Source organism: Orbicella franksi, chromosome 1 (genome assembly GCF_964199315.1).
Source record: "Orbicella franksi chromosome 1, jaOrbFran1.1, whole genome shotgun sequence".
Lineage (NCBI taxonomy): Eukaryota > Metazoa > Cnidaria > Anthozoa > Scleractinia > Merulinidae > Orbicella > Orbicella franksi.
Window position 1 is genome coordinate 36,667,538 of NC_138145.1, and position 24,720 is coordinate 36,692,257.

The 24,720-nt window shown below is 38.9% G+C and overlaps 2 protein-coding genes across 4 annotated transcripts in view; one reads left to right on the forward strand and one right to left on the reverse strand.

The window, feature by feature from the left end:
• The window catches only part of LOC145480071 (WD repeat-containing protein 93-like), a 40,749-nt gene extending 21,216 nt beyond the window's left edge, over positions 1 to 19,533 (reverse strand). Inside the window, exons 1-15 of one of the 3 annotated variants that reach the window (XM_081458554.1) lie at positions 18,982 to 19,532; positions 17,678 to 17,742; positions 17,498 to 17,576; positions 16,872 to 17,002; positions 16,437 to 16,511; positions 15,782 to 16,083; positions 15,515 to 15,579; positions 14,250 to 14,327; positions 13,530 to 13,661; positions 13,019 to 13,238; positions 11,302 to 11,362; positions 10,348 to 10,539; positions 9,467 to 9,606; positions 8,006 to 8,132; positions 4,185 to 4,628 (exon numbers count right to left, since the gene is read on the reverse strand). In XM_081458554.1, coding sequence (XP_081314680.1) covers positions 4,608 to 4,628; positions 8,006 to 8,132; positions 9,467 to 9,606; positions 10,348 to 10,539; positions 11,302 to 11,362; positions 13,019 to 13,238; positions 13,530 to 13,661; positions 14,250 to 14,327; positions 15,515 to 15,579; positions 15,782 to 16,083; positions 16,437 to 16,511; positions 16,872 to 17,002; positions 17,498 to 17,576; positions 17,678 to 17,742; positions 18,982 to 19,426 — 2,133 coding nt within the window. In that variant the 5' untranslated portion in view covers positions 19,427 to 19,532 and the 3' untranslated portion in view covers positions 4,185 to 4,607. Of the gene's footprint in view, positions 1 to 4,184; positions 4,629 to 5,860; positions 6,263 to 6,385; positions 8,133 to 9,466; positions 9,607 to 10,347; positions 10,540 to 11,301; positions 11,363 to 13,018; positions 13,239 to 13,529; positions 13,662 to 14,249; positions 14,328 to 15,514; positions 15,580 to 15,781; positions 16,084 to 16,436; positions 16,512 to 16,871; positions 17,003 to 17,497; positions 17,577 to 17,677; positions 17,743 to 18,981 lie in introns of those variants that run through there. The other 2 variants (XR_014048507.1, XM_081458559.1) reach the window with 2 other exon arrangements.
• An 86-nt stretch (positions 19,534 to 19,619) lies between these two features.
• On the forward strand, positions 19,620 to 24,191 carry LOC145480368 (peroxisomal membrane protein 11A-like). Its single transcript, XM_081458658.1, has 3 exons — positions 19,620 to 19,800; positions 21,038 to 21,153; positions 22,431 to 24,191. The coding sequence occupies exons 1-3, from the start codon at positions 19,736 to 19,738 to the stop codon at positions 22,946 to 22,948; spliced, it is 699 nt and encodes a 232-aa protein (XP_081314784.1). The 5' UTR covers positions 19,620 to 19,735; the 3' UTR covers positions 22,949 to 24,191.
• Positions 24,192 to 24,720: the final 529 nt, after the last annotated feature.

The following is a 24,720-nucleotide window of genomic DNA, read 5'->3' on the forward strand; positions in this document are numbered from 1 at the left end:
CACATTGCCTTTAAAACCATTTAAAACTCCTTACTTCTTATTGTAGTCTTAAAGTAAATCTTCCCTTCACCTGCCCTAAACTATTCGGAAACAATATTGTCGGATCTGCGACAAAATTATCTTCTCTTTCATCCTCTGAGGGAGGTGTTGGTGGTCGTTTTGGTTTCTTACCACGCATTCTTAACACTTCAAAGGGTTTAAACGTTTTTAATTCTTTTAACGTCGTAGTTTACACGATGTAAAATGTCTTCGGAAAGGTTGTTTTACCGCCATTTTGGCTTTCCTTGACAAGTCGTTAATTAATATTTGTCTTTGTCAAAGCGCAACTAGCTGTACATTAAGGGCCATTAACCGATTCATGCGCGCGCTCGCGCGCGTTGCTAAGGAGGTGAAATTTCATTTCCGGTCGCTTACGTCAGCCTGAGCACGGAAAATAAAAACAACCCAAAAACTTGCAAATTCGCACACATTTTAGATGTGCGAAATACTGATGATACTCCAAATACTGATGTTACAACCACAAATAACGAACGTTATTATCAAACCGAAAGACAGCCAAGCATAATTCTCATATTCCGGAGAAGTTAAGTGACCCAGTGTTATTTCAAATGCAGTTACAAGAATTGTAAGGGACCGTTCATTTTTTATGAGGGAGGGGGGGGGGGGGGGGGCTGGTGGGATTTGGGAAGCACCATTTAAAAATCGCATGACCTCCCCTCAGCTTACCAATTTTTTCACATGCCCCCCCCCTTATAGCGGTCATTTTTTGGGATGACCCCCCCCCCCCACAAAAAAAATTGAACAAACAATATTTAGATTTCAACTTTTTTAATATTTCTCTATTATCCCCCTGCTTCACGTTATTGTGCTCACTATGAAGACAATATTTACAATCCCTCTACTACAGAGAGCTGTTGTTTAAAAAACAAATCAAAAGAAAGAGAAGTCAATTTCGGATCTCCTAGTTATGGCTCGCCCTGAGCGTGTGGCATTTGGCCTCTCATTGGCATCTTTCTCATCTGAATTGATGAATGCAAGAATGACATCACTTGAGACATCTTCTCCCCCAGAGTCAATGGTATCACTGTCATACTCATCATTGTCACTTTCATCCGTTTCACTGCTGTCAGCACTTGCCCTGTTGTCATTTTGTGTCAATGTCCTTGCATTTCTCATTGTTGGTTGGCCAGCTCTGAGAGGACTCTTCTGCTGCAAGTATGAATGTCTTACAATTGCCTTTACTTTCTCACTCTTGCTGCTTTTCAAATGCTGCTTCAGCCCGTGGTGGTTCAAGTACTTGTTTAGTTCTGGAACACGTAGCGTTTTAAGCTTGGTTAGATCTTCGAACAACTCAGTCCAAGGATAATCCTCATATGATTTATTTTTTGCGTCCCTACTTAACTTTGCCTTTTCTTCTGCTCTCTTTTTCCCTTTAAATTCCAGCACTTCAAGATGCTGAAGATAATCCACCACAAACTTTTGACAATAAACTTATCTGCAAATAGAGCAATGCTCTCTGGGTCAGATAAAACCAGCCTGCCACTTCCATGCTCTTTCTTCGCTTGGACCCTTGGCTGCCAGTCATCTGGATCACGCCCTTCTTTTGGGGTCTTCTGGTAGGAGAGGTAGTGGTATTCCGGTAGGCAGGAATGGTCTGGAACTGGTTTAGGGTATCTTACTATGGGTGGTCCAGTCCATTCACAACAAAAAGAACAAATTTCTCCTACCTTTTCTTGACAGGACAACTTTAGAAACTCCCTGTAGTTCTCCCCCTCCTCGTAGTGTTCATTCATAAACTTCTCAATCTTACGGAAGTAACAGTGGCCTGGAACAGAGTCTTTCCTTGCTCCTGCATTGTGATACTGAACCAAGTACGAAGTGTTGTGAAAAAACTGGAAATCTGTTGATGTGTTGTGTGAAACACATTCTTGCATTTAATTTACAGATGTCTTTATTTGGAAGGTTTTTTCCTCTACTCTAGTGATAGGCATGTGTAAATGTTGCCCTGTGCAGGTAAAACAGAAAGCTGTTGAAGTACAAGAAGATGAGCCGGTAAGTGTTAATTTCTTGTCAGTGTTCCTATTTTTATCTGGACATTAAAAACGCATGTATGCTTCACTTTTATAATGAGAAACTTCTGTATTTTCCTATTGTAAAGATAGCACCTAAAACTGTTTGAACATTTTTAAAATAGTATGTGTCTTTTAATATATCGTTTGACTCAGGTCTACATTTCACTACACGAATACAACATTAAATGGTTACACGAACCATGATCATTCAATAATATCAGTTCAATATAATAAATAAAAAAATCGTCTTTCCTTTTCTGGTAGGTCACTAGTTCCTCCTCTGCTGATGATACAACCATACCTCAGGATCTGCGGAAAACAAGCCTTGGCTATATTGTTAATCCAAGCGGGAAAAGAGCGCATTACTACATGAGCATCATGAAAGAGGCTCATTCCAAAATGCGCAATAATGGCGAAATCGACGAGTCGTTTAAGAAAAGGTTTACAGCTGAACTATCCAGGCAGTTTGACATCTTACAAGCAAAAGAAGCAATCTTTCTAAGTGCGGATGGCTGTTCAGAAAGGGCGAGTGAGTTTTCCATGCCAGGGTACCGGTTGAAGCCCAGTGATGGAAGAAAACTGAACTTCTCCATCAAAGAGCACAGGGCAATGGTGGAAAAGTTGAATGTCAAATTGAAAGATGTAAAGGAACACGATTCCACACTCTTTCAGTCCAATGGAAGGGAATTATTTCACCAATGCTGCAAGAAGCAGAATCACCACCAACCTTGAGCAGGAAGTCAGAGATTATGTTTACACCTTCATGTACCCTGAAGAGTACACTCTGACGGAAAGCATTGCTGCTTCTTGTAGCATTGGTGAAAGAGACTCCCGTAGCAGCACAAGCGGCGACGAAGAACTTGACGACAGCGAAGATGAAGATGAGTGCCAGTGAAAGTTGCATTCGAAAATAACAGTGTTAAATACTTCTTTTCAGTAGCTACAAATGCTTTTTGTCGCCAAACGTTTTTTTAAAGCAGAAGGAAAGTTTGTAATAAATTTGTATCCTGCCTTCTATGTTTATTCTGTAGCAATTTTTTTTGATATTCAAACATTATCCCATTTTAAAGTTTTACTAAAATATTTCACGTGACCCCCCCTTTTTCCCTTATTTTTTTGGGATGGCCCCCCCTCGAAAGCCATTTTTTTTCGCATGGCCCCCCCCCCCAAATCCCACCAGCCCCCCCTACCTTATAAAAAATGAACGGCCCCTAAGTATCCAAGATATCGAAATAATGGCGCAGTAGTTTTTCGTTGACGGTGATCGCTTACATCTGTGTGGCGACGCTATAGCGTAAAATCTCTCACCAGAAATCATCGCTGCGGAAATTAACGAAGCATGCATAAAAAACGTATCGACCAGATCATGGGCGTAATCCAAAGATGAAGACATGCGTCCCGTCCACAGTTGAAAATTGTACTCTCCGATGAAGAAGATGTAGCCAGGCATTGATAGTGTTCCTAGCATCAGGTTAGCAAACGCCGTATTCATGACAAGAAACAAACTTTTTCTACGAAGACTTTTGTTTGCAGCAAACAGTACAAATAGTGAGAAGGTTTCCAGCCACAACAAGCAAAGTCGTCAAAATGAACGCGCTACACCATGCAATGCCTTTTACCTTGGAATGAACATGTTTTTTGGAGCCAGGAGCGTTGTTTGAAGTAATATTAGCTCCCGATGTGATATTCATTTTTGTTTGACTCACCAAGCCTCGAAATCGCCAATGTGGTCTGCTTTATATGTTTCAAGTAATTTATACTGAAAAAGCGCTATTGGCAGCTGGTCGACCTAAATGCACCTTCTCACCTAAATTATAGTTAAGTTATTCGTGGAAATTGCTCCAAATTTCATTTATGGCGGATTTTTTGTCAATTCCGAGATGATTTTTGGGCGACAGCCATTTACTCTGTTTTTAATGAAATTGGCATTGTTATTCAACATTTGACGCGTTCTATCGCGTGCGGCAGCCGCAGAGCCTCGCGTGATTGTTGTTTCCTTGATACAGCTTCACATTGCCTTTAAAACCATTTAAAACTACTTACTTCTTACTGTAGTTTTAAAGTAAATCTTCCCTTCACGTGCTCTAAACTATTCGGAAACAATGTCATTTCCTAATGCGTTTTTACTTGCAAAATATGATCGAAATTTATTATTTTCTGTTAGGGCAATTTTAGAAGGACTTAAAAACTCGCCATAAGCTGCAGTATACCCAATAAATTCTTGACTACGATCTAACAACTTGTGAATAAAAATTGTCTCTCTGGTTAACGTTTACTTAAGTAGTCGTGGAAAAAAATTGACACGTGGGTTTGGTTTCAATAGTCGTGTCGCAGTTCGTGATTACGTTTACGTGAGGTCTCGATAAATGTCCCAGATAGGGAGATTTGTCAAAAACATGATTGTCAGGTGCCATTCTCATCAATGGACTAAAGTTCAGTTTTTCTTTATCTGTATCAATATGGTCTGTGAAATCCCTTGACACTCTCCCATACGCTTCAAGCTGCGACAGACTTCTCGACTCAGACTTGTCCGTTTTAAACTCCAGTAGACATACTCTAATAAATTGAAGTGAAAAAAAGAAAGGTTTTTCATTAATTGCAGCCATAATGTCTAGTACACATACTGTGAAACAAATGCTCTGGTGATTAATGATTAAAGAGAAAAGGCAGATAAAGAAGTTTTGAATGAAAGGCAAAGAAAAAGCACGCTCAAGTCTTCGTTAACGATTCCCTGCGGTCATATTATTTTACAATGTAAAATATATAAAACAAATAAAAAAATATACTCTATTTTTCTCAACCACTTCAGTTTCCTAAAAACTTAAAAGTATCAAAAATTACTTATTGACAGTTTTAAGGAGAATGAAATGCTAGAAATTAGACGTTATTTACAGAAGCAAAATATGCACTAAGAAATTGCCATTATTACTTTGTCGGGCATTGTGGCGCATTTTGCGGACTAAAATGGAGAATTTGGCGGGCTAAAAATTTTGGCTCGCTGATATAAACTAATGAAAAGTGTCAGTTTAGCAAATGTACAATTAATTTCAACACTTAGAGATAAGCTTTATGGAACTTTCCTTTCATGTCTTCTACAATTTTTGAAAACTCAAATAGCAAGATGTTGTAATTTCTAACCAGGTTCCCTTGATGTATTGTGTATTTTCATTGAGGGAAAATAAAAGCCATTCAACTTGTAAACGCTCGCGTGATTGTTCAGACGGTTTCGTTGTCATTTTTTTCAGTTTTTATCTTCTCAATGCCCTTTAAAGTGATAATAATAGTAACAGAGTTTGTGTTCTTGGACATAAATATGTTTTGGGCTTTTCTCAGAGTTAATAAAAAAAAAAAAAAATGAATGTGAGTCGGGCCCAAAATATATTTATGCCCGCGAATATAAACTCTATTGCTTTATTAAAACAATATAAATAAAGCAAAAGTAGAATTTCTTGAGAAAATAACTGATCCCTTCACGAAAGATAAGCAATGACGAAAACGTCTGTCGTTTTGTTACGTATATATAAACCTATAAGCGAGTAGACATTCGCATTTCATTTGTTCATGTATATTTACTAACATAACGTAACGTCCCGTCCCGTCACGTCACAGCACGTCACGTAACATAACGTAACAAGTTATTAGCCTCCAAGCTCTTGCATATTCTTTTGTTATATGAGAATAAATTTAAATTTACTCGCTTATTGTTTTGTTACGTGTATATATCAACCTATAAGCGAGTAGACATTCGCATTTCGTTGGAGGGTCGTACAATAGGGGGGGGAGGGTGGGGGGGTTTCTGGCTCTGGCACGGTTCACGAATGGGAAAAATAGCGAATCACAGATCACGGAAATTAAAATTTCATTTTCCCGAATCACGAAAATAAGCAAGTAAGGTTTTCTTTTTAATAACCTGCTCTTAGGCTAGAAAGAGAGTTTAAAGAAAGCAAAATCGTAAAAGGCTATGTTAAAGCTTCATATTACAAATCCCAAATCAAAATCACTCTCGATAGGAAGTACGATGATTACACAGAGATCACATTCGGATGTTTTCAGTCTTAATGATCTTTCGGAGGACTCGCGTCTCAAAATCGCTTAGAACAGAGTGGTGAAATCACGAATACCGGTTAATAATTCAAGTTCTTTACGGGTCACAAAAAACCTTCAAGTGGCGGATCACGAAGGCTAATTTCCTAAATTCATGTTTCACGAAAAATAAAATCAGCTAATCACGTATCACGAGAATACCCCTGTACGACCCTCTCATTGCGTTCTGCATATTTTCGTATATATTACAAAACAAGTTATTAACCAACCAAGCTCTTGCTTATTATTTGGTTGGCAATTAATTGAGGCAACTGCATACTCAATTAAGCAAACAATTAACGTTAGAAAAGAAGACTTCATGTCATCATTGTCAAATAAATAAATTAAAAATAACGGCAAGGCATATTTATAGTACCTAGGATGTGATAAAATAAATTAGCAAACGTTACACCAAAACATTCAGGTAAAAAGTTTCGCGCGAATGGAATCCGCTTGCGTGTTTAGTTTTGGTCTTTTGTTCTTAATAAACAGCATTGTTATGTATATCTACGTAATCATGTAATGGTAACAGGACTGAGTGGAGTCCAGTTCGGTCTGTAATCATACGAGTGATAACAAAATCGGACATCCGCGCAGCGGGAGTTTGATTTGTTTATCACGAGTATGATTACAGACCGAATTGGACGACACAAAGTCTTATTTCCAATTAATCCAAAAAAAAAGAAAAAAATTACAATTTCCGAGAAAAGAAGTATAGCTACGTTATGGAAGAAAGGAAAAATTTGCATTTAAAGACTGACAAAGGAGGCGTAAATTACTGGTGATTGAAACCAAGGTTGCGATTGGTTGATTTAAACTACAACTTTGAATTTGATTGGCTTGTTGAACTGTCCGATAACAAACTGTCCGATAACAACTTGGCAAGTGAATTGCCGCTTTTCATGTGACGTCATCATTTTCCAAAATAAGAAATTACCAATCCTTCTGAAGTTTTAGTTTCATCAGATGTAAGACGCTTTAGTAACTTGATGTTTTGCAGCGTTTAAGCTCGACAGGGTTCCTCATTTTGAAATAGGGCACGTTGGAATTTCCAAGTTTACGCGCTGTGTGATATTAAAATGGCGGCCCGATAAGGCTCTCGAATGGTCAAAAAGATGAGTTATTGCTCAAGTTTTTGCTAAATAAACAGTTGTTGCTCTAGAAAAAGTATTAATTTTAATGTGTCGGAGCTCTACAGTAATGACTTTTCGTTTCAATGGCAAAACTCAATGGCAGATGTTTCTGTTACTTTACGGCCGCCATGTTTGTGTCCCTCCGAGGGGCACAAACATGGCGACTCCATACAAAGCTCTATAAATTTGTGTGAAACACCTCTCCGAATAGCGGGAGATTAAAAAACTGCACAGACCTAAATCTTGGCGAGGTTGTTTATATATCAATCATCTTTCATATCCCAGCTTCTTGACTTAATTTATTGAATGGTTATGATTTTTATTTTTGATGGCGTGACACTGCAAACCAGCCATTAGTGGAAAATAGGAGTTTTTTAAACCAATCACAATCGAGAAAATTGTAATTGTTATGATTAAACGGGTTATAAACGACCAAACCAATTCTTATCGTATTGTTATGTTATTATTAAATTGAGGCATCTACGTACATACTTCTTTATCGTTTTGGTAAATACTTCTTCGTAAGGTTAGTCACATAACGGGTTATGTCCAATGTTTCAAGAACTAAGCTAGTACATGTATGTAATTGAATCAATGTAATTACCATGTAGCAAAACTATAAACGTTTGGTCATTTATACCACTTATATGTGAGTTTCTCCGGTGTCGCGTGAACGTGCGGGACCTGAATTGAAGGTACAAATTAGGCGCTACTCACAAATTTAGCAGTGAGCCAAGTGGAGTGGTTTCTTCTCATCTTGTTGTTCTGAATATTCTTCAATTCAGTTTGATATTGAGACCACCTCTGCTGAAGTCTCAGCTGTCTGTTCTCTTGACTGAGAAGTCTTTATGAAAGAAAAAAAGGAAGAATATAGAAATTAAAAAACAGCGATTTACAATGAAATATGAACTTTGACATTGTGATGAAATTCCCTTAATGTTCTTTCCAACCAGTCTACAGTACAGCTTAAAGGAGCTTAGTCACGCTATTTTGAGTTATTTTGGTCACGTACATAATTATCATTAAACTGAAGGAAACCTGAAAATAGTAGTTAACTAAGATAGAAAAACACCAAAGAGATAATAACAAACCGTAAAGGAACAAGGATGGTTAAGGAGGGAGAAGATTAACACAGATTACACAAGACGAACTTGAAAAATTTAGGCTAAACTTTTCAAGATGCACAAACCGTGCCGTAGCTCCTTTGGAAATAATGCAAGCTCAAGATGTGGCCCAATATGCGCCGGAAGAACACTCAAGTCCGCGCAAGAAGTGAAAATGCTTTGTTTTGTGGTTATAGCGATTGTCAATCACACGCGACCTTCAGCGCAAAAACGTCTTGACAAAACCTAAGTTTTGGTGGATGTGGATCATCTCCGTCTCCTTGCCGACTGTATGCAAAATTTACCTGAAAAAAATTCTGAAACCCTGCAGCGGTCCACTCGTAAGTATTATCATTTTACTTTCACTATGAACGGCTAGCTCACGAAATGCATTGGCATTGACATCAGTAATCCGCAAGAACTTTTCTAAACGCGGGACGTTGAAAATTTAACCGCAAGAAGTCCCGAATCTAACCGCAGACTGCACAAGGGCAAGAGGTCACCGAGTTCAACCCCAGGAAGTTTTCACCATTTTTTTTCTTTTTCGTTTTAATCTGATCTAACAGTCAGTGTACAAACTGAAAGACGCCTTCATAGTAAGAAAATGTCACGATGATGTTTACATTTCGTTTGATCCAAAACGTTACGATAATAATTAACAATTAGATTATGAGCTCCAGATTTCTATGAGGTAATAGTTGATGAGGCCGAAAGCCAAGTAAACCATCACCTCGTAGAAATAGAGAGCGAATAATCTAATTATTTTGGTAGAATTCTACTAATAAGTGATAGTAATTGGGCCGACTACAACTTAGAGAGTAATCGGGCGAGTAATTTTAAAATCGTACCAACGCTCAGTGCTAGGCCCATTTGACGAGCACAATATTAGTCCGTTAATTGTACGACACGAGGTCCAATTTCTAATTAATGGTACCCAACGATTAACCAACGATTTCCAGATCAAAAAGTCAAAAGGTAAGTAGCCACACGATTCGGAGTTCAGCGCACTAACCATCGGGGAACTTCTCGTCCCACCAAATTGTTTTTCTTAATTAACAGTAACAAGTTACTTTACCTGTCTTGTATGAGGGAATGCAGCTTGGCATCAATGGTGTTGGTTGGTTTGTATGGTGAAGAATCAGCGGTTACCTCTTCTATCCAGTAATTTTTAAGTGTTGGAAAGTGTTGCAGAGGATATGAAAATGGCACGGCCGTCTGAAAAACAAACACCAATGCTATTCTCTACAGTCTACACACAAAACGAACGCTGATCTAACGTTACGGTGAAAAGTATAGATATAGTATTTCATTTAACTCTAGAGCAAATAATATTTGCAACAAAGGGGTTGGCCTACACAGGGTCAAGTGCACAGTATGCCAAAGCTATGAGACTAAGAGTATTTCTCTTTCCCCCACCCATCCCCCGGCCGCAATGGGATGTTACTCCCAGCATTAAATCTTCTGGTGTTCATTGGGTAAGAGATATTCAAATGTTTTGTTCTGTTTTATTTCGCTCGCGCTCGCGCACGTGTATCGCGTTTTGCGTTCTTCCACGTTAATCCGCTTGTTCTGCAGGCTATCTAAGAAATAAGGAAACATTCCTAGGGATTAAACATCAAAAAAAAAAAAAAAAAAAAAAAAAAAAAATATATATATATATATATATATGTTTAACTTGGTATCTCGAAACGGTGTTCAAGTACAAAGCCATTATGAATCAGGCCCCAGTTGTTCAGAGAATGCACAACACTATCTGGACCTGATAAATCACTATCTGGTGGATAGCGTGGTTTGATTTGCCAAACACCTATCCACCGGATAGCGGTTTATCCGATGGATAGCGTTATTCACCCTTCAAACAACCGGTGCTTGATGTGTATCAAGTAGCAAAGTCTCAACAACGGTTCTCTTTGATCTTTTTACAAGATGTGACCAGACTTGTAATGGTGCACTTGCCCCGATGTCCAGGTCATCAGGATTTTCTTCATCAATCTGAGCCCCAATCAACATTAAGATCTTTCCATCAGCGTAGATGCATGGCGACTGAGATGAGAGCAGGAAAGGCACAGGCAGCCCAACATGGCAAATTGCTGTGCAACTGTTCACATCATACAGGGTTATTCTTCTACTCTTCGTCACGGCAACAATCTGAAAAAAAGAGAAACAAGTGAATAAATTTAGACAATGTCTGCTTTGGACTGTTTGGGCTGAGAATCAGCCGATACTTTGCTAGCAGTCCATCGCTTGCAACCCATTCCTCTTGGGACATTCACTTGCAACTGCTCTTTTCCCCAGAATAACCGGATGAGCAAATATTATTTGATCCTCCCACATGAATCAATCGATTCCGAAACGGTTTTAGTTATTGATAAACCAACGAGCACATTTCAGTGGTCACTGCGGTCTTCGGCACGATGGCTAACTTACGGATTCTACTGATACACAAACTCTCTCTAGATGCAAAAAGGTTATCCCTGCACCGGTAAGAGGTGTCAAAATACGCAAGCAGTGAGATATAAAAGTCACTTTCTTCTCATTTTGTTGCTGTGTGTTTTGTACGTATTTACTATCAGAGAATTTCAGCGGGTTCGGTCTTCAGTGAGACCTGGATGTAGCTTTCATAAGATCGATCGACTACATGTATCACAGACTTTCTCGTTCAAAACCTTTCGCCTTCCATGACTGTATAGCCTGGACAAAATTTTCACGCTTTACAACCAAAGATTAATAAGCACCTGAGGCGTATTAAAATCTCAAAAATAAGCTGTGGAAAATTCCTAAAATATCGTCCACATTGCCATTTCTTCACGCTAGATACTAGTCCTCTGAGAGACTTTGCTTTGTGCTCACTAAATGACCATGTATTATCAATGACAACTAGTAGAGGTAGTGTTTAGGGTTGTTTCTTACCACTTGTGGTGTTTGGCGCATTGTAATAACCTTCGTGATGACTTCAGTGTCAAGGGCTGATCTAAAAAACACGAGTTCAAATACAGGTAGTTTTTAACTTTATACAATTAACATAGTGACATCTCATTTCTTGAGGTAAGTTTGCTTTCTTAATACGACCCTGAAGCCCGTTTCTCGAAAGCCCCGGAAGCTATACGGGCCCGCAAAGCCATTTTTAGTTAACCTATATCTAGAACCAGAAAGGTGTATACGCCTGAAACTTCTTGTATGAAGGGAACTTCTGGTCATATTAAGAATATGTAAATAAAACAGCTCTGTAATCATAAGGTTTGAGAATTTGCTACGACTTTCCGGATGCGAAAACTTTTCGGGATCTTCGAGAAACGGACCCCTGGTTAGTATTTCTATGACACTTCATGTCGCGGTGCGCAAAACCTAATTTTGGCCAGCACATGTCTAGCAATTCAATGAAAGCTAGGGAGTGTTATTACATAATTTACAGGCTATTAATTTTTGAGTTTTATTCCACTCTGTCAAGCAGCGTTCATTTTCATGAAAACTGCTGAGCATAAGTCAGGTCAACATTGCATGATGGGAAAGCACGGGAGATGTGGTGCATAATTTTACAGATCTATTGCGCTGGTTGTGTCCAAAAAGTATTGATCCTTCATGAGACACTCGCCAAAAACACACTTCACTGGTAGCGTTAAAAGCTAATGGTTAAATACAGGTAGCCAACGTTGTTGTTACAGATCATTTAAGCTCTTCTTCACTTCCTACTCAAGATCCCAGAAACAGAAAAACAATTTTAGCTAAAGCAGGTCACTCCAAAGAACGTATATTTTCTGTCAACGCTAATAAAAACCTCGCACTAAGTTTAACAACTCACCGAAGTTTCAGACTCTAAAGTACAGGTTTTCCTTATGAAATTCGCCTCCAAAGAAGTCCAAAATTCGACATCGTTGCCGCCATTTTGAACAGTACTCAGCAGCCAGGCCGCATTTTCGTGATGTCTTTCCGTCCAAGAGATTTTGTCCAAATGTCTTCCTAAGAGCCTTTTAACTATCATTCTGGGTTATGGCTGCTCTTGAGACGTAAAATTTTGATGCAAACATGTTCCAAACTCCCAAAATGATAGCAGTGAAGGTAGTGAAGTGGATAATCACTTGGAAAAATAAATTTTGATGGCCTTGTGAAGGATGCAAAATCAGTTGCAGGTTTTTCTCCTTCCCGCCAATTTCGAGTCGGACGGAATGATGTCAAATAAACATGGCCTGGCTGCCGAGTACAGTTCAAAATGGCGGCCGCCGAAGTCTCTTCTGTCAAGACAAATTTCTTCAGGATCGGATAGCGGGCACTTCAGAGGCTGAAACCAGTGAGTAAAAAAGCTGAATGTTTACTTGCTATAGGTGAAGACAAAAAAAGTATTCTAAGTTTTTTCAATCGATCAATCAATATATTGAACGTGGTCGGTACGCTTAGCTAAATAGCTAGTTTACAGGTACGCCACGAAAAAAAACAAACAAACAGAAAAAACGAAATTATAAATTAGAGCCTTATGAAGGTATATAAATTTAAATAAATTAAGATTAAGAACTAGCTAATATTAAAATATGAGTGAGTGGAGTAACCTCCTTTAATTGTTTCTTTCGCTCGCAAACAGAAAGATCTATTCAACATCAAATTGAAACTACCAAAATCAACCCTTTGAAGTTACCTGTCAATAAGAGGTTTTGCAGGAAGCGACTGAGCAACTCCACATTGCAGAAGACAAAATGTTCCGTCATCACAACTCACGATCAAGTTTGTAAGAGATGATGACACTGACGTTAATGATCCATTATCGTCTGTGTTGACAAGAACAACAGCACTGGACAAGAAGCAAAGGTCAAGTATTTGTCCTTTGTCGGTCACAGGGTAGACCCTCAGAAGAGTACCTACACGTAGAAGAAAAACATAGTAGAAATCTATGATGTTTGCGTCAGAAACACCTTAGTTATCACAGAGCCAGATACTACAAATACTAGCAATTCATAACCTCTGAAATCTGCTGGGAGCATTGTGTAAGCCAAAACTATCTACCCCGGGATTCGGCAAGTGCGGCCTACCTAAAATAGTAACCTTAATTAATAAATTGAAGTGCGTATTTTCTGATGCGTATCCATAAATGAAGCACTGTTGCATCGAATACACGACTATTACAAGTACTTGGTCAATTCATGACTCACCTCTATAGACATCCCACACAACGACTGTTCCTGTTTTGAGGCCCATGGCCATGAATGAGCCACACTCACTAACTGCGCTAATGATTATCTGCTCCGAGTGAGGCCACACTATGTCTGGCTTATGCTCCAGATCTGAAGAAGACACAAAGAAAACCTATGCTGAACTGTAATTTTGCATTTCGACTTTCAAGCAATTCGTTCAGTTGCTGCGATCAACAAGGTCTAGTGACTACGACCAGTAAGCGCCTCTAGTGAAAATTTGTGCTATTACACACTGTCAGTATTGCTGCGCTCCAAACTTTATGACACAGGTTGAGTAGAATATTGTCAATTTTCTATCGTTTCCCATGCCTGCATAATCTGTACAGCTGTAAGTATAATCATTAAATCCAGAATTTCTTATTACAGAACATTATATACAAATTGCAGTGAGCAGATTTTAAATTGTTTACCCTTTTATAAATCATTGTCATAGAATTTTCATAGAATTTTCAAAATGCAAGGAGAACAACACGTACAAGTAAGTCATTTTTACTGCAGAGTATTTTACATCAGATAAAAGCATACAATGTCAGTTCATGTGTAGTGAATTAGAATTTACATCATTTTCCTTTTATATGTATAATTTATATACTTTCTTTAACTAGGGCCAACAGACACTGAGGTGCATTAGAAAAATTGACATTTTCGTTAAAAATAATGTTTTGATCAATTCCATACCTTTTGCAGTCTTGACAAGTGAATAAATAAATAGCTGAGTTCCTCCAGACCACCATACTGACAAGGAGTTGACCCTACCTGAACAAAACAACAAATGTCTTAAATGCCTATAGAGTGCAAAGATAGCTAAAAAATGCTACCTAGAACAACCTGAGCTGGCCTAATTTCACAGCAAAAATCTTGTAAGGATCATATAGCATCCTGAAGCTGGAGTGATCTATCAGGATACTATACGATCTTAAATAGAAGGGAGCTTACTAGGTTACTATAAGAACCCTGCCATGTCCTAAATGCCTTGTTATTTTGTCGGTGGCTGGTAGCACAGTACTACCACAAAACATAAAAGTTCTTTACCATCCTAGTCAAGATTCTCTAGGATCTTATTCAATGATCTTAGATAGAATCGTACAAGATTCAGTAAAGATCCTTCACTTGAGTCCCCGTGAAGATCCTTCTTATGCATCCCTGCTAAGATCTTTTAAGAAAAACTTGCTAAGATCCTCAGGGATATGAAACAGGACTTGAACAATCCTGTAAGATCTTCTAATAGTTTTGCAGAATCTTTGCAAAGACTTTTAAGATCCCAAATAAATTATCCTTTACAACCCTACAACTTTTATCAAAATTTAAACACACAATCGGATTGGCTACACTTGGTAGTCTAACAGTGACTTGATGCCTGGCAGCAGAAGCTTGTCAAGTGTTGATGATGGTTTTCCTGGAAAAACGGATCTAAACAAAACCAATCTATTCCTTTCCTCACTTTGTTGATGGGTTATGCTACAACGAGACACTAACTTTGATAGTTTGTTCTAGGTTTTGCACCTCATCAACTGTCAGCCAATAGAAACCTTTCGTAAAAGCTCTTCATTTCACTGTTATGTTAATAATTACCAGCTTAAAGGCAAGTCTGAGATGGACGGGGCTTCAGAATGGAGATGAAATTCATGCACCAGGAGAAAAAAAAACTGGTAGAGAGACCAAGGGCTCTTCTAGCCTGAGTAGCAAGCGTTCCCGTAAAAAGAGCTTTTCCGCATTCCAGGCTGTGCTTAAATTGGAGCGAGAGCAAAACTTTGATGAAGCAGGGGGTGGTGTGGTGGGGCACCACCACCCCCTGCTTCGTTGAGTTTTTGCTCTCGCTCCAATTTACACGTGGCCAGAATGCGGCCCTTTGTACGGGAACGCTTGCTATGCAGGCTAGGGGTCTTGCCATTATTGTTACTGCCTCCCTGATCAGTACAGCCTGACAGTCTGATTCTACTTACCAGGTGCAGACTCTAATCCTGATGGAACTAACCTCCCAGGTGTTAAGAAATGTATTTTAGGAAAGCTGTAATAGAAGTAGAATGCACAAATTAAATTTACAGTAACTACCGGTAACATCTAAGACTGCATGAAACTTCAAAAAATGAGGATAATGGAAGAATTATAGTGCGACATGAACATATGTAGCATTACGCCATGATGCCTTCAGTAATAAGATTTCATGATATCGTGTGAGGAGGATTCACGGGACTGAAGTGGCTAGTAACCTTGTCAGATCCTCGTCATTTTTATTCAGATACTGCAGTTCGTCCTTGTGAAGCTGATGGAATGTTTTATCACAGCTGTCAAAAAACTGTGACATTAACACATGACTAGAACCACTGCCAATGACATTTCCTTCGGAATCAGTGGCTTTTAAAGCTGCAGAGCAGTTAGTGGCTGCACATGGGCCAACTGGAGCAGGGGGTCGCACACGTAGCACTGCTGTAGGCTTAGTGAACGAGACTGCTGAGAGGCCAGGCTGGTTCTGACCAGCCTGAGCAGAGCTCGGTCTTGAACCTGGTGGAGACTAACAGAAAACATAGAATACATTAGCACTGATTGAAAGGCTTGGCTGGTTATAGTGTACAAGTAAGTTCTTATCAGGTTAGTGTGGACTGTCCTGTCTGTCTTGAGGCTCAGGTGGTTCGTCAGGTGGGTGCTAAGTCAGGTTTAGTCTAGTCTGTTCATCAACAAAGGATGCAGTTTTGAACAAAATTCTTACATTTTCAGATACATGTAGATCTCCGAAAAATATTTTCATAGCACTCAAGCATAAAACTTATGCTTAGTTGTTACTGCTCCATACTAGATCACCAAGCTACTTTTTGTATGATTTTTGTAACTAACAAACTTCCACATAATTTGCAGAGTGTAACTTACAGCTCCAGTAGCTGGATCTTGCTCTTCAGAGGATTTTAGAAGCTGGTCTGGTGCAGCTGGAGAATCGTCTAGATCCTGAGAGTTGCAACAGTACAAATAAGTTGAGCGCAAAGTGAACTGATCAACCTGACACGAGCGTGGGACAAACAAAAAAACCTCAGTCCCCGACAGGAATCAAACTCATGACTTCCGGGTGGGCGCTCTATCCACAAGGCAGACGCTCTATGGATAGAGCACCCACCCAGTGTTTGGGAGATCATGGGTTCAATTCCTGTCAGGGACTCAGATTTTTTTCTTTGTCCCACGCTCATGTCATGTTGATCAGTTCACTTTTCACATTTCATTACCGAGCTTAAAATTCACCATCTTTATTTACTTAAGTTAAGTGCACTTTTAGCAAAACATGAACAGGAATTTGTTTAAAAATGAGCTCACCGGTGGTGTTGATTCAACCATTGTAGGTTTCCTCGAACGAGCTCCCACAGTGGCCACTGCGGTTTCTACCTCCTTCACCCAAGTATCTTTAGGAACTTTGTAGATTTCCAACCAACTTTCCTTCATCGGTACTGCATTACAAATGAATGAAATTGTAAGTCAGAATAAACATGATGTCTTTCTTTGTTCCACACTCGTGACAACAGCACTTGCATCTTTCTCACTGTCTGTCTTATAACCATGCTTTATTCATCACTTTTTGAAAAGTCAACAATATTTAATTTTAGCCTACTGTGTACATGTACAAATTGTCTATCAACAAGTTGCAAGTACATGTAGCTGAGCAGAGATCTTTTACTTTTCTGTCACTGCTGCTTGGTTATCAACCTGTAATCAGGTGTTCAGGGGAAGGAAAAACCGAAAAATGCCTGATCACAAGTAACTTGGTCAAACGAGTCTTGCAGACAAGTGATAGCTGTTTGGTCCTCAGGTCAAATGGTTTACTTCAATCAGTGATTAGTTAATTTGAGAGGCTCGTCACAATGAGAATGATTGTTGCTGTCTGTGACAGAAGTTTCCCTAGTCCTTCATGTTGCTGTGTTCTTTAAGATTAATGCCATATTTACCTTCCCATCCAACTCCAACATATCCACCATCCTGACTTATTTCAACAAGTTTTGCAACAGTCTGCTTGTTCATTCCTTCCTGTAGTTGAAAAAAAACAACAACAACAACAACATAAAGTGAAGCATCAAAATTTTAAACAAAGTAATTTTAAAAATTTAATCAGGAAACTCACAACCTACCTGTTCATTAAATGTTCTTATAACCAGAACTTTATCCCCAGTGAAACAGAATAACTTAGCAAAACCTACAAAATAACACAGACAACACAGTAAGATACTTGTAGAGGACAACAAACGGATCGTACAAACCCACATGTACATGAAGATCGAGAAATCTGCATTGAATTGTAATCGTATCATATTTTACAAAAAAAAAAAAGGAAAAAAGATTACAGAAAATCTTATAGAGAGTGGCCAGATGCTGCTCTACGTGCAATGCTTCTTTCTGGCATTTTTTACAGATTTTTTTAAGATTTATCTTTAAACTTGAAGAAACCTCTGTTTACTACATGAAGCAGTCTGAAGTTATGTGTTCCTTTATCTGTATGTATGTCACTGCTCCTTTGTTCGCAAGAGGAACTGAGAAAAGACTAAAGCATGTAGTGAGTCAAAGGTGCAAGAAAGGGGAAGTTTACTAAATTTATTTTAAAAAAGGTCCATAAACATGCAAAAAACTGTTCAGGCCAAAATCATGCCATCTTCACTGAACAGGATGTATACAGGAAAATATTATCTTGCAGGGTTGGACAGAAATTTGCCTCTCCATTTTGGCAAACCAGTTTGTTACCCTAGGGAGCTTTCAATTATGCCAGAGTAACTGGTCAGAGACCAGCGGGACTAAACGAAGTAAATGGAACTACTGTACATTTTCCGATGATATTCTAGGCCAAGCCAGAGGAATGGCTATTACCATTTTTTTATTCCTGCCCCAAATTCCCTACATAAGTGAAATCTACTGACGAGTCAAGCAGGGTTTGTAAAAATGGAACAGCAAATTTTGGTCGGACCAGTCCAACCAATCAGAGTGGACCTCCTCCAGGGATGGTCCCAAATATTCTGGTTGGACTGAACCAAAACGAACCTTTCCATTTGAGTTTTGACTGGAATTACTGGAATTTTTGGCATAATCAAGGGCACCCCTATACTTCTCTTCAGAAGATTTCACTTACTGTACGTGGGGGATTGAGGAAAGGAAAAGAAAATGGTAACAGCCATTCCTCTCGGTTGGTCCTCCTTGATAAAAAAAAAAATGTTGTTTCATTTATTTCTTGGTTAGTCCCACTGAGCTCTGACCTGTCGGCCAGGCAAAATGAAAAGCACCCTTATGTCCACAACCTTCAGTTTTTCCAGCGCTACAATCACCTGAATCATGCATGTAAGTTGACTCCCTTAGATTTGGTTCGGTGTAATTTTCCCCGGATAACTTGTGTTCCATGTTCCTTGAACCAAATCTCGTTCGGTGCATTAAGTTCATTAAAGCTTACCTTCATTATCCAGGGTAGAAATAAGATAAAACCCTTCCTGAAGACAACAAGCTGAGATTTTTACTATGCTATTCCCTGGATCTTCAAACGAAGCAACGGTCGTACCCAACAAACTGTCTATCACTGCAAGTCCATTACCGTAACACAGAAACAGGTAGTTCCCATCAGCAACCGTACAAACACAAGCAGTTTTGCTGTACTCAGACAGCTGCTTTCCAAGATCAAACAACGGTAATACAGCCTTGGAGCGCTTCAAAGCTTTCCGTTCTTCAATGCCTTCAATAATCTCCCAGGCATCATCAAAAATGTGTCTCAAAGTCTTGTCAACAAGTCGAAATGGTTGAGGCAATTCGTCGAAAATTTGATCTGGATCTGCGACAAAATTATCTTCTCTTTCATCCTCTGAGGGAGGTGTTGCTGGTCGTTTTGGTTTCTTGCCACGCATTCTTAATACTTCAAAGGGTTTAAACGTTTAATTCTTTTAACGTCGTAGTTTACACGATGTGAAATGTCTTCGGAAACGTTGTTTTGCCGCCATTTTGGCTTTCCTTGACAACAAGAACTTTGCTAGATCCAGTCTCCAGCGAAATAATTCATCCTCGACCCAGGTTTTTTCGTAGAAGGTCAAAGGTTCTTTCTCGTGATCGTGGAGTTTAGAAGTAGTGTGCCACTGTCCTTGCTCGGCTATCTTAAAATTTCTTTTCCGATTTCAGTTTCTAGGACAAAGTTAACTACTGAATTCCTTCAATAAGACATGGACGCAGTAACAGCAGTAGTGAAATACAATCAACAGACTTTAGGAAGGGATAAACTTTGTAGGTAAGTGAATTTCATTCAAACTCTACAGGACTCTACTCTGTTTACGTGGCTTCTAATTACAATAAGCTTAAGTTTGATTAATTTTAGATCACCTCACTGTATAGCTATGATTTTTTCTTGTTTTTAATTAAAAGTTGTATAAGTAGATGTTTGTAAAATACAAATTTTGTACTGCATTTTTCTGGTATCTTATTTCAATATTAATTGTCATCAAGGTCTTCACTTGAGACAATTCAGGGAGCATGTGGTACGACAAAACATACACTTTATACACTTACAGTAGTAAGTCGATTAACTCATATAACATGAAACACACAGAGATCGGTGTTTATTGTACGATACCGTTGTTAATCAGGCCTTCAATATGTAGAAACAAAGCTTGATGTTGGCCCATTGGGTATAAACACGCTACAACGTGATATTACTCAGCACTTTGGGGGTCTGATATTTAGCCATGCAATATCACGCTATGGTTTGATGACTTCACTTCAAATATTCATCTTGCAGTGTTCCATTTTGTGTTATGTTTATTTTGTTCTGATTGATAGAAACACAAAGGGTGCGAAAGGCTGGCAAAAACTGAAACGTAGCATTTCACAGTTTAAAATGGTTTTTTAGTGTAAATCATATGAATATTGTGCCAAGCTTGTTTTCATTCACTAGAAAGTAAAATGCTGATGGAAAATGTTTTACTTAATTAAATGATTTATTTTGTAAACATTCTAATCTTTACTATGTTTGCTTGTCAAAGTAGGTGACAAACTTGAGTAACATTGTCATTTTTGATAAAATTGACCACTTAGGTTGCTTCATTTCCCTCAAAAACAGTAAGAAAGAATAAAGCACTACTTATTCAATCACAAAAAATAAAAAAAAATATTAATCACAAAACATTCCCCAAAATCGGTATAAGCAAGTGTCGAAATAGGTACTTAGCGTGAACTGGTGACTTGTACAGGCGATTGGGAAAATCAGTCTCCCAGATAATCCAAGAGAGTTGGCATTTTGGAATAGTCTCGGAATATCGTCAGTCAAAGCCATCCACATTTTGTTGGCACAATTTCAGTTCAAAGGATAACATAGATAACAGTACAGTTGTATATGTGGTTTTCTTCTATGTGTATTGGTCACAGACAAAAATTTCACTTAGTAATGTATAGAATTTTCCCATAAAACTAAGGATTGTTTTATACTAGAATAATATTGATTCCCTGCAAATTATATTTTACTACACCAGGATCATTCAGTATGCCTCCAGATTGTCAAGTTATCTTCTTCAGCAAGCTGGTGCAAGTGCCGATTGGGTAAACAGAGCAAAGACACTTGATAAACAAACAAGCACTTCAAGAAAACGTAAGATTCTGTCTTGTCATGAAGTTATAAGAAACACATCAAACCATATCTACCCTAAAGAAAGGTCATTAGAAATTCTGAGTGGGGAGAGAGTGATGCAATGTATAAAGCTGAACTGATATTTGAGGGGTCCAAAGTTCAAGCTAAAAATCCATTGTGGGGAGGGGTGTATGGATATAATTTGTGCAGAACAAATATTTGAACTGGCTGAACTGATATTTGAGGGGTCTAAAGTTCAAACTAAAAATCCATTTTGGGGATGGGGTGGGGAGGGAGGTGGGGATGGGGTATGGAATAATTTGTGCAGAACAACATTCACAATGATATTAGTTTATCACAGGTTGTCCTTACAGAATATTTGTTTGTTATGGATGTGTGGTTCAAAAGATGGTTAACACTATTCATTGAATCAAATGTTTTTCACCAGCCATCTGATATGTGTTAGAGATTTATTCTGAATACCTTATGCATGTTTTGAAAAGTGGGGCAAGGCTGTCCTGGGAAACATTTCACTGGCATTAAATCATTGTCCTTGGAGAAGAGAAGCAGTACATCATTTAAAGTAAATTATATTACCCAGGAAAACAACACTAAGGCCAAATGTAGCCACTAACCCAGACCTTTGATCCAGAGTCACACACTGTAGTTACCTACTTACAGCAAGGTTAAGTCTGCATATGAACCAAGTGGCCCGTCAGGCTGGAGCTTATCTCCGGATTCTGTAGCCTGAGGTGACTAGGAGTATTTCTACACCCCCTGGATGGGATGCTAGTCCATCGCAGGGTTACCCAGGGCTCGATTTTCAGGAAAAAACCTTGGGGCCAGCTGGCCCCTAAGTTTTCAGAGTTAGTCACCAGCAAAAGTATTTCAGCAAAGAGCATGAAAAGTTAGTCACCGGTGAAAAAAACGCGGTCACATTGGCGACCCCAGCGGTCAGAACGTCAAGCTCTGTTACCCCCAGTATTAAATTCTCCAGTACCCATTTATACACCTGGGTGGAGTGAGGCACTGTGAGAGTAAAGTGTCTTTCCTGAGAAAACAACACAATGTCTCCAGCCAGGGCTTGAACCCAGACCGCCCCATCTGGAGCTGAGCACACTAACCACGAGGCTCTGGCACTGCCTCCACAACCTACTTACTGTAGTCCTCTTCAAAGTTTTAAGTGCACTCTGTTCATGAAAGGTCACCATGTCCTCTACGGACAAACATTAACTGTACATATATGTATATAGTTTGATGTATATTACTTAAACCAATGTGCTTCTTATATTATTCAGTCTTTAGGTTGGGAAAGAGTTTAGACATGATATTGGGAGCTGTACGAGCACAAGACATCCATCACGACAACGTCTTAAGAGTCCTCATCACATGCCGCCGCCTAACTTATACAATCTATTATATCATTGATCACATCACATGGGCTGCAAGACTGGGACTCTATAAGTCTACCCCAAAAGAGTGGTCAAAGTTTCAGGCAAAATTCTGGGTCATTGCTCTTGTCTTTGGCCTTCTTAGAAACCTGTACGACATCTTGAATCTAATTTTTGTTCCAAAAAAGAAGCAAGATGGTGGAGAAGAGAGCTTTGCACCAGGAAGTACTGTGGCTTCCCGACTGATGTCCCGTCCTCAAGTTTTGCTAGACACAGTCAAGAATTCAGCAGATTTCCTTTTGCCTTTCAATGTCATGGGTGTGATTGAGCTGAATGCTGGTGTAGCTGGTTTGCTTGGATTGATTTCGTCAATCGCCGGTGCGACCCCTGTTTGGATTCCTAACATGAAGTTGAAACCTTCTTAGAATCTAAAGAAAGCAAAACAATGTATTAACTTAAGACTAGTAACATCTATTTTTGCTATCAAAAAAACATTTTTCCTTTCATTCTCAAGGTCCCTCTTCTGTGAGTACATGTATGAACTGAAAGAGTCAGTAGTAAAATATTGTGCAAAATGTAATGGTTTCTAATTAATCTGAACATTTGATTTATTTAGCACTAAAACCTAATTGAATCAAGGTTTAGATTTTAGGACACTGTTCAGCATTGTCATCTGTGGGGGTATGGGCTGGTCAGTATTGTGCCATCTGGGAAATATCCATACCCACCTAGGGAAAGGTTACTAAAATACAGTATTTACCTAAGTGGAGGGTTTTAAAGGAAAATATGGACTGGAATGGGAAAGGTGTGGGGAAAACAGAAAAGAATCCACTAGATTGGATATGGATATTTTCTGGAACAATATATTTCATGCAAGTAGATTCACACACTTTTTCATAGAGTTGGACTTGAGATATAACACATAATTCAATGTTATTAGGTCATAGCCAGGTGCTTGTGTCTTAAAGTTATATCGGTGAGTGTTGCTCCTACATACATGTACACCCTTTTCAGTACAACAGTTCAACACATGATATATTCATTAACTTATTAAGAATAATCTTTCAATGGCTGAGTGAAACGAAATAAGTGAACAATGTTTTTCTCACACACTGCTGGGGCCTGGGTATAGGTCATGTGACCTGTGGGATGGGCAGTTGTTTCTGTTGTGTTTGCCATATTTGCTGACTTTCCCACCCGCCCTCCCAACTTTTTTTATAATGCCAGTATAATGTACAAGCCTTGAACTTTTTTCATTATTTCCAGTCTTCAGCATAATGCTACTTGTATTAGCTTTGATTTTGCAATCAAGGTCAGACAGCGACAGTCAGCTTGACATGGCTACTAGTGGTGCGTGAGAAACACTGTTTAACTGGGCATTTACAAGGTGCGGACATAGATCATCCAAAGGAATCATACAAGATAACAAACCATGGCAAAGTAATAGGATGTGGCTCGAGTATAGGAAATCATGCATGTGATAAAGTTAGCCAGAGCTGGAACTCTTTTGGGCAACATTACAGTAACTATAAAAAAATAATTTGCCTTTGACATGTTGTCTTCATAGCTTAAAACCATAAAAATCAGGCAGAAGGTTAGTGGTCAACTTTTAAGGATCTCTTTAGTTTTGAGAACAATAAAGATTACAAGTATTATTTAATAATCAAACGTACAGTAAGCATGCCTATACATAACCTTTCTACTCTGAATGTGTTGTTGACGTGTACTCATCAATTCACATGCGTGTTGTGGTTGCAATATGTTTTCCAAGCACATTGCCAACAAATGCAAGAAATTCCCTGCTGGCCCTGCCCATACCTCGTAGTGATAGTAAGCGAATATGAAGTTTGTTCCGTGATCATGCTTTTCATCAGTCGAGTAGTTCAGACTTGTGTGAACATTCTCTGACTCTTTTCATTGATGCAACTTTTATTCTAGTAGCTTTCAGCTACTTCATCAGTTGTCCTGTAGGTTGTACTTGGTTTCCGGTAAATATCCAGCTTAGTCTCGTTTCACTAAAAACACCACAATACCCAGTTCTTCATTGTCATTGTTACCGAGCTACGAATCGTTTGCAGTGGCTCGTATCGGAAGAGAATGTACTGCTCAAACATCACCAACAACGGTAATTAAAACTCTTGTCAAAACAAAACTGATTACAGGCAAGTGAAAACTTGCTGTGGAAACAGAAGTCTTC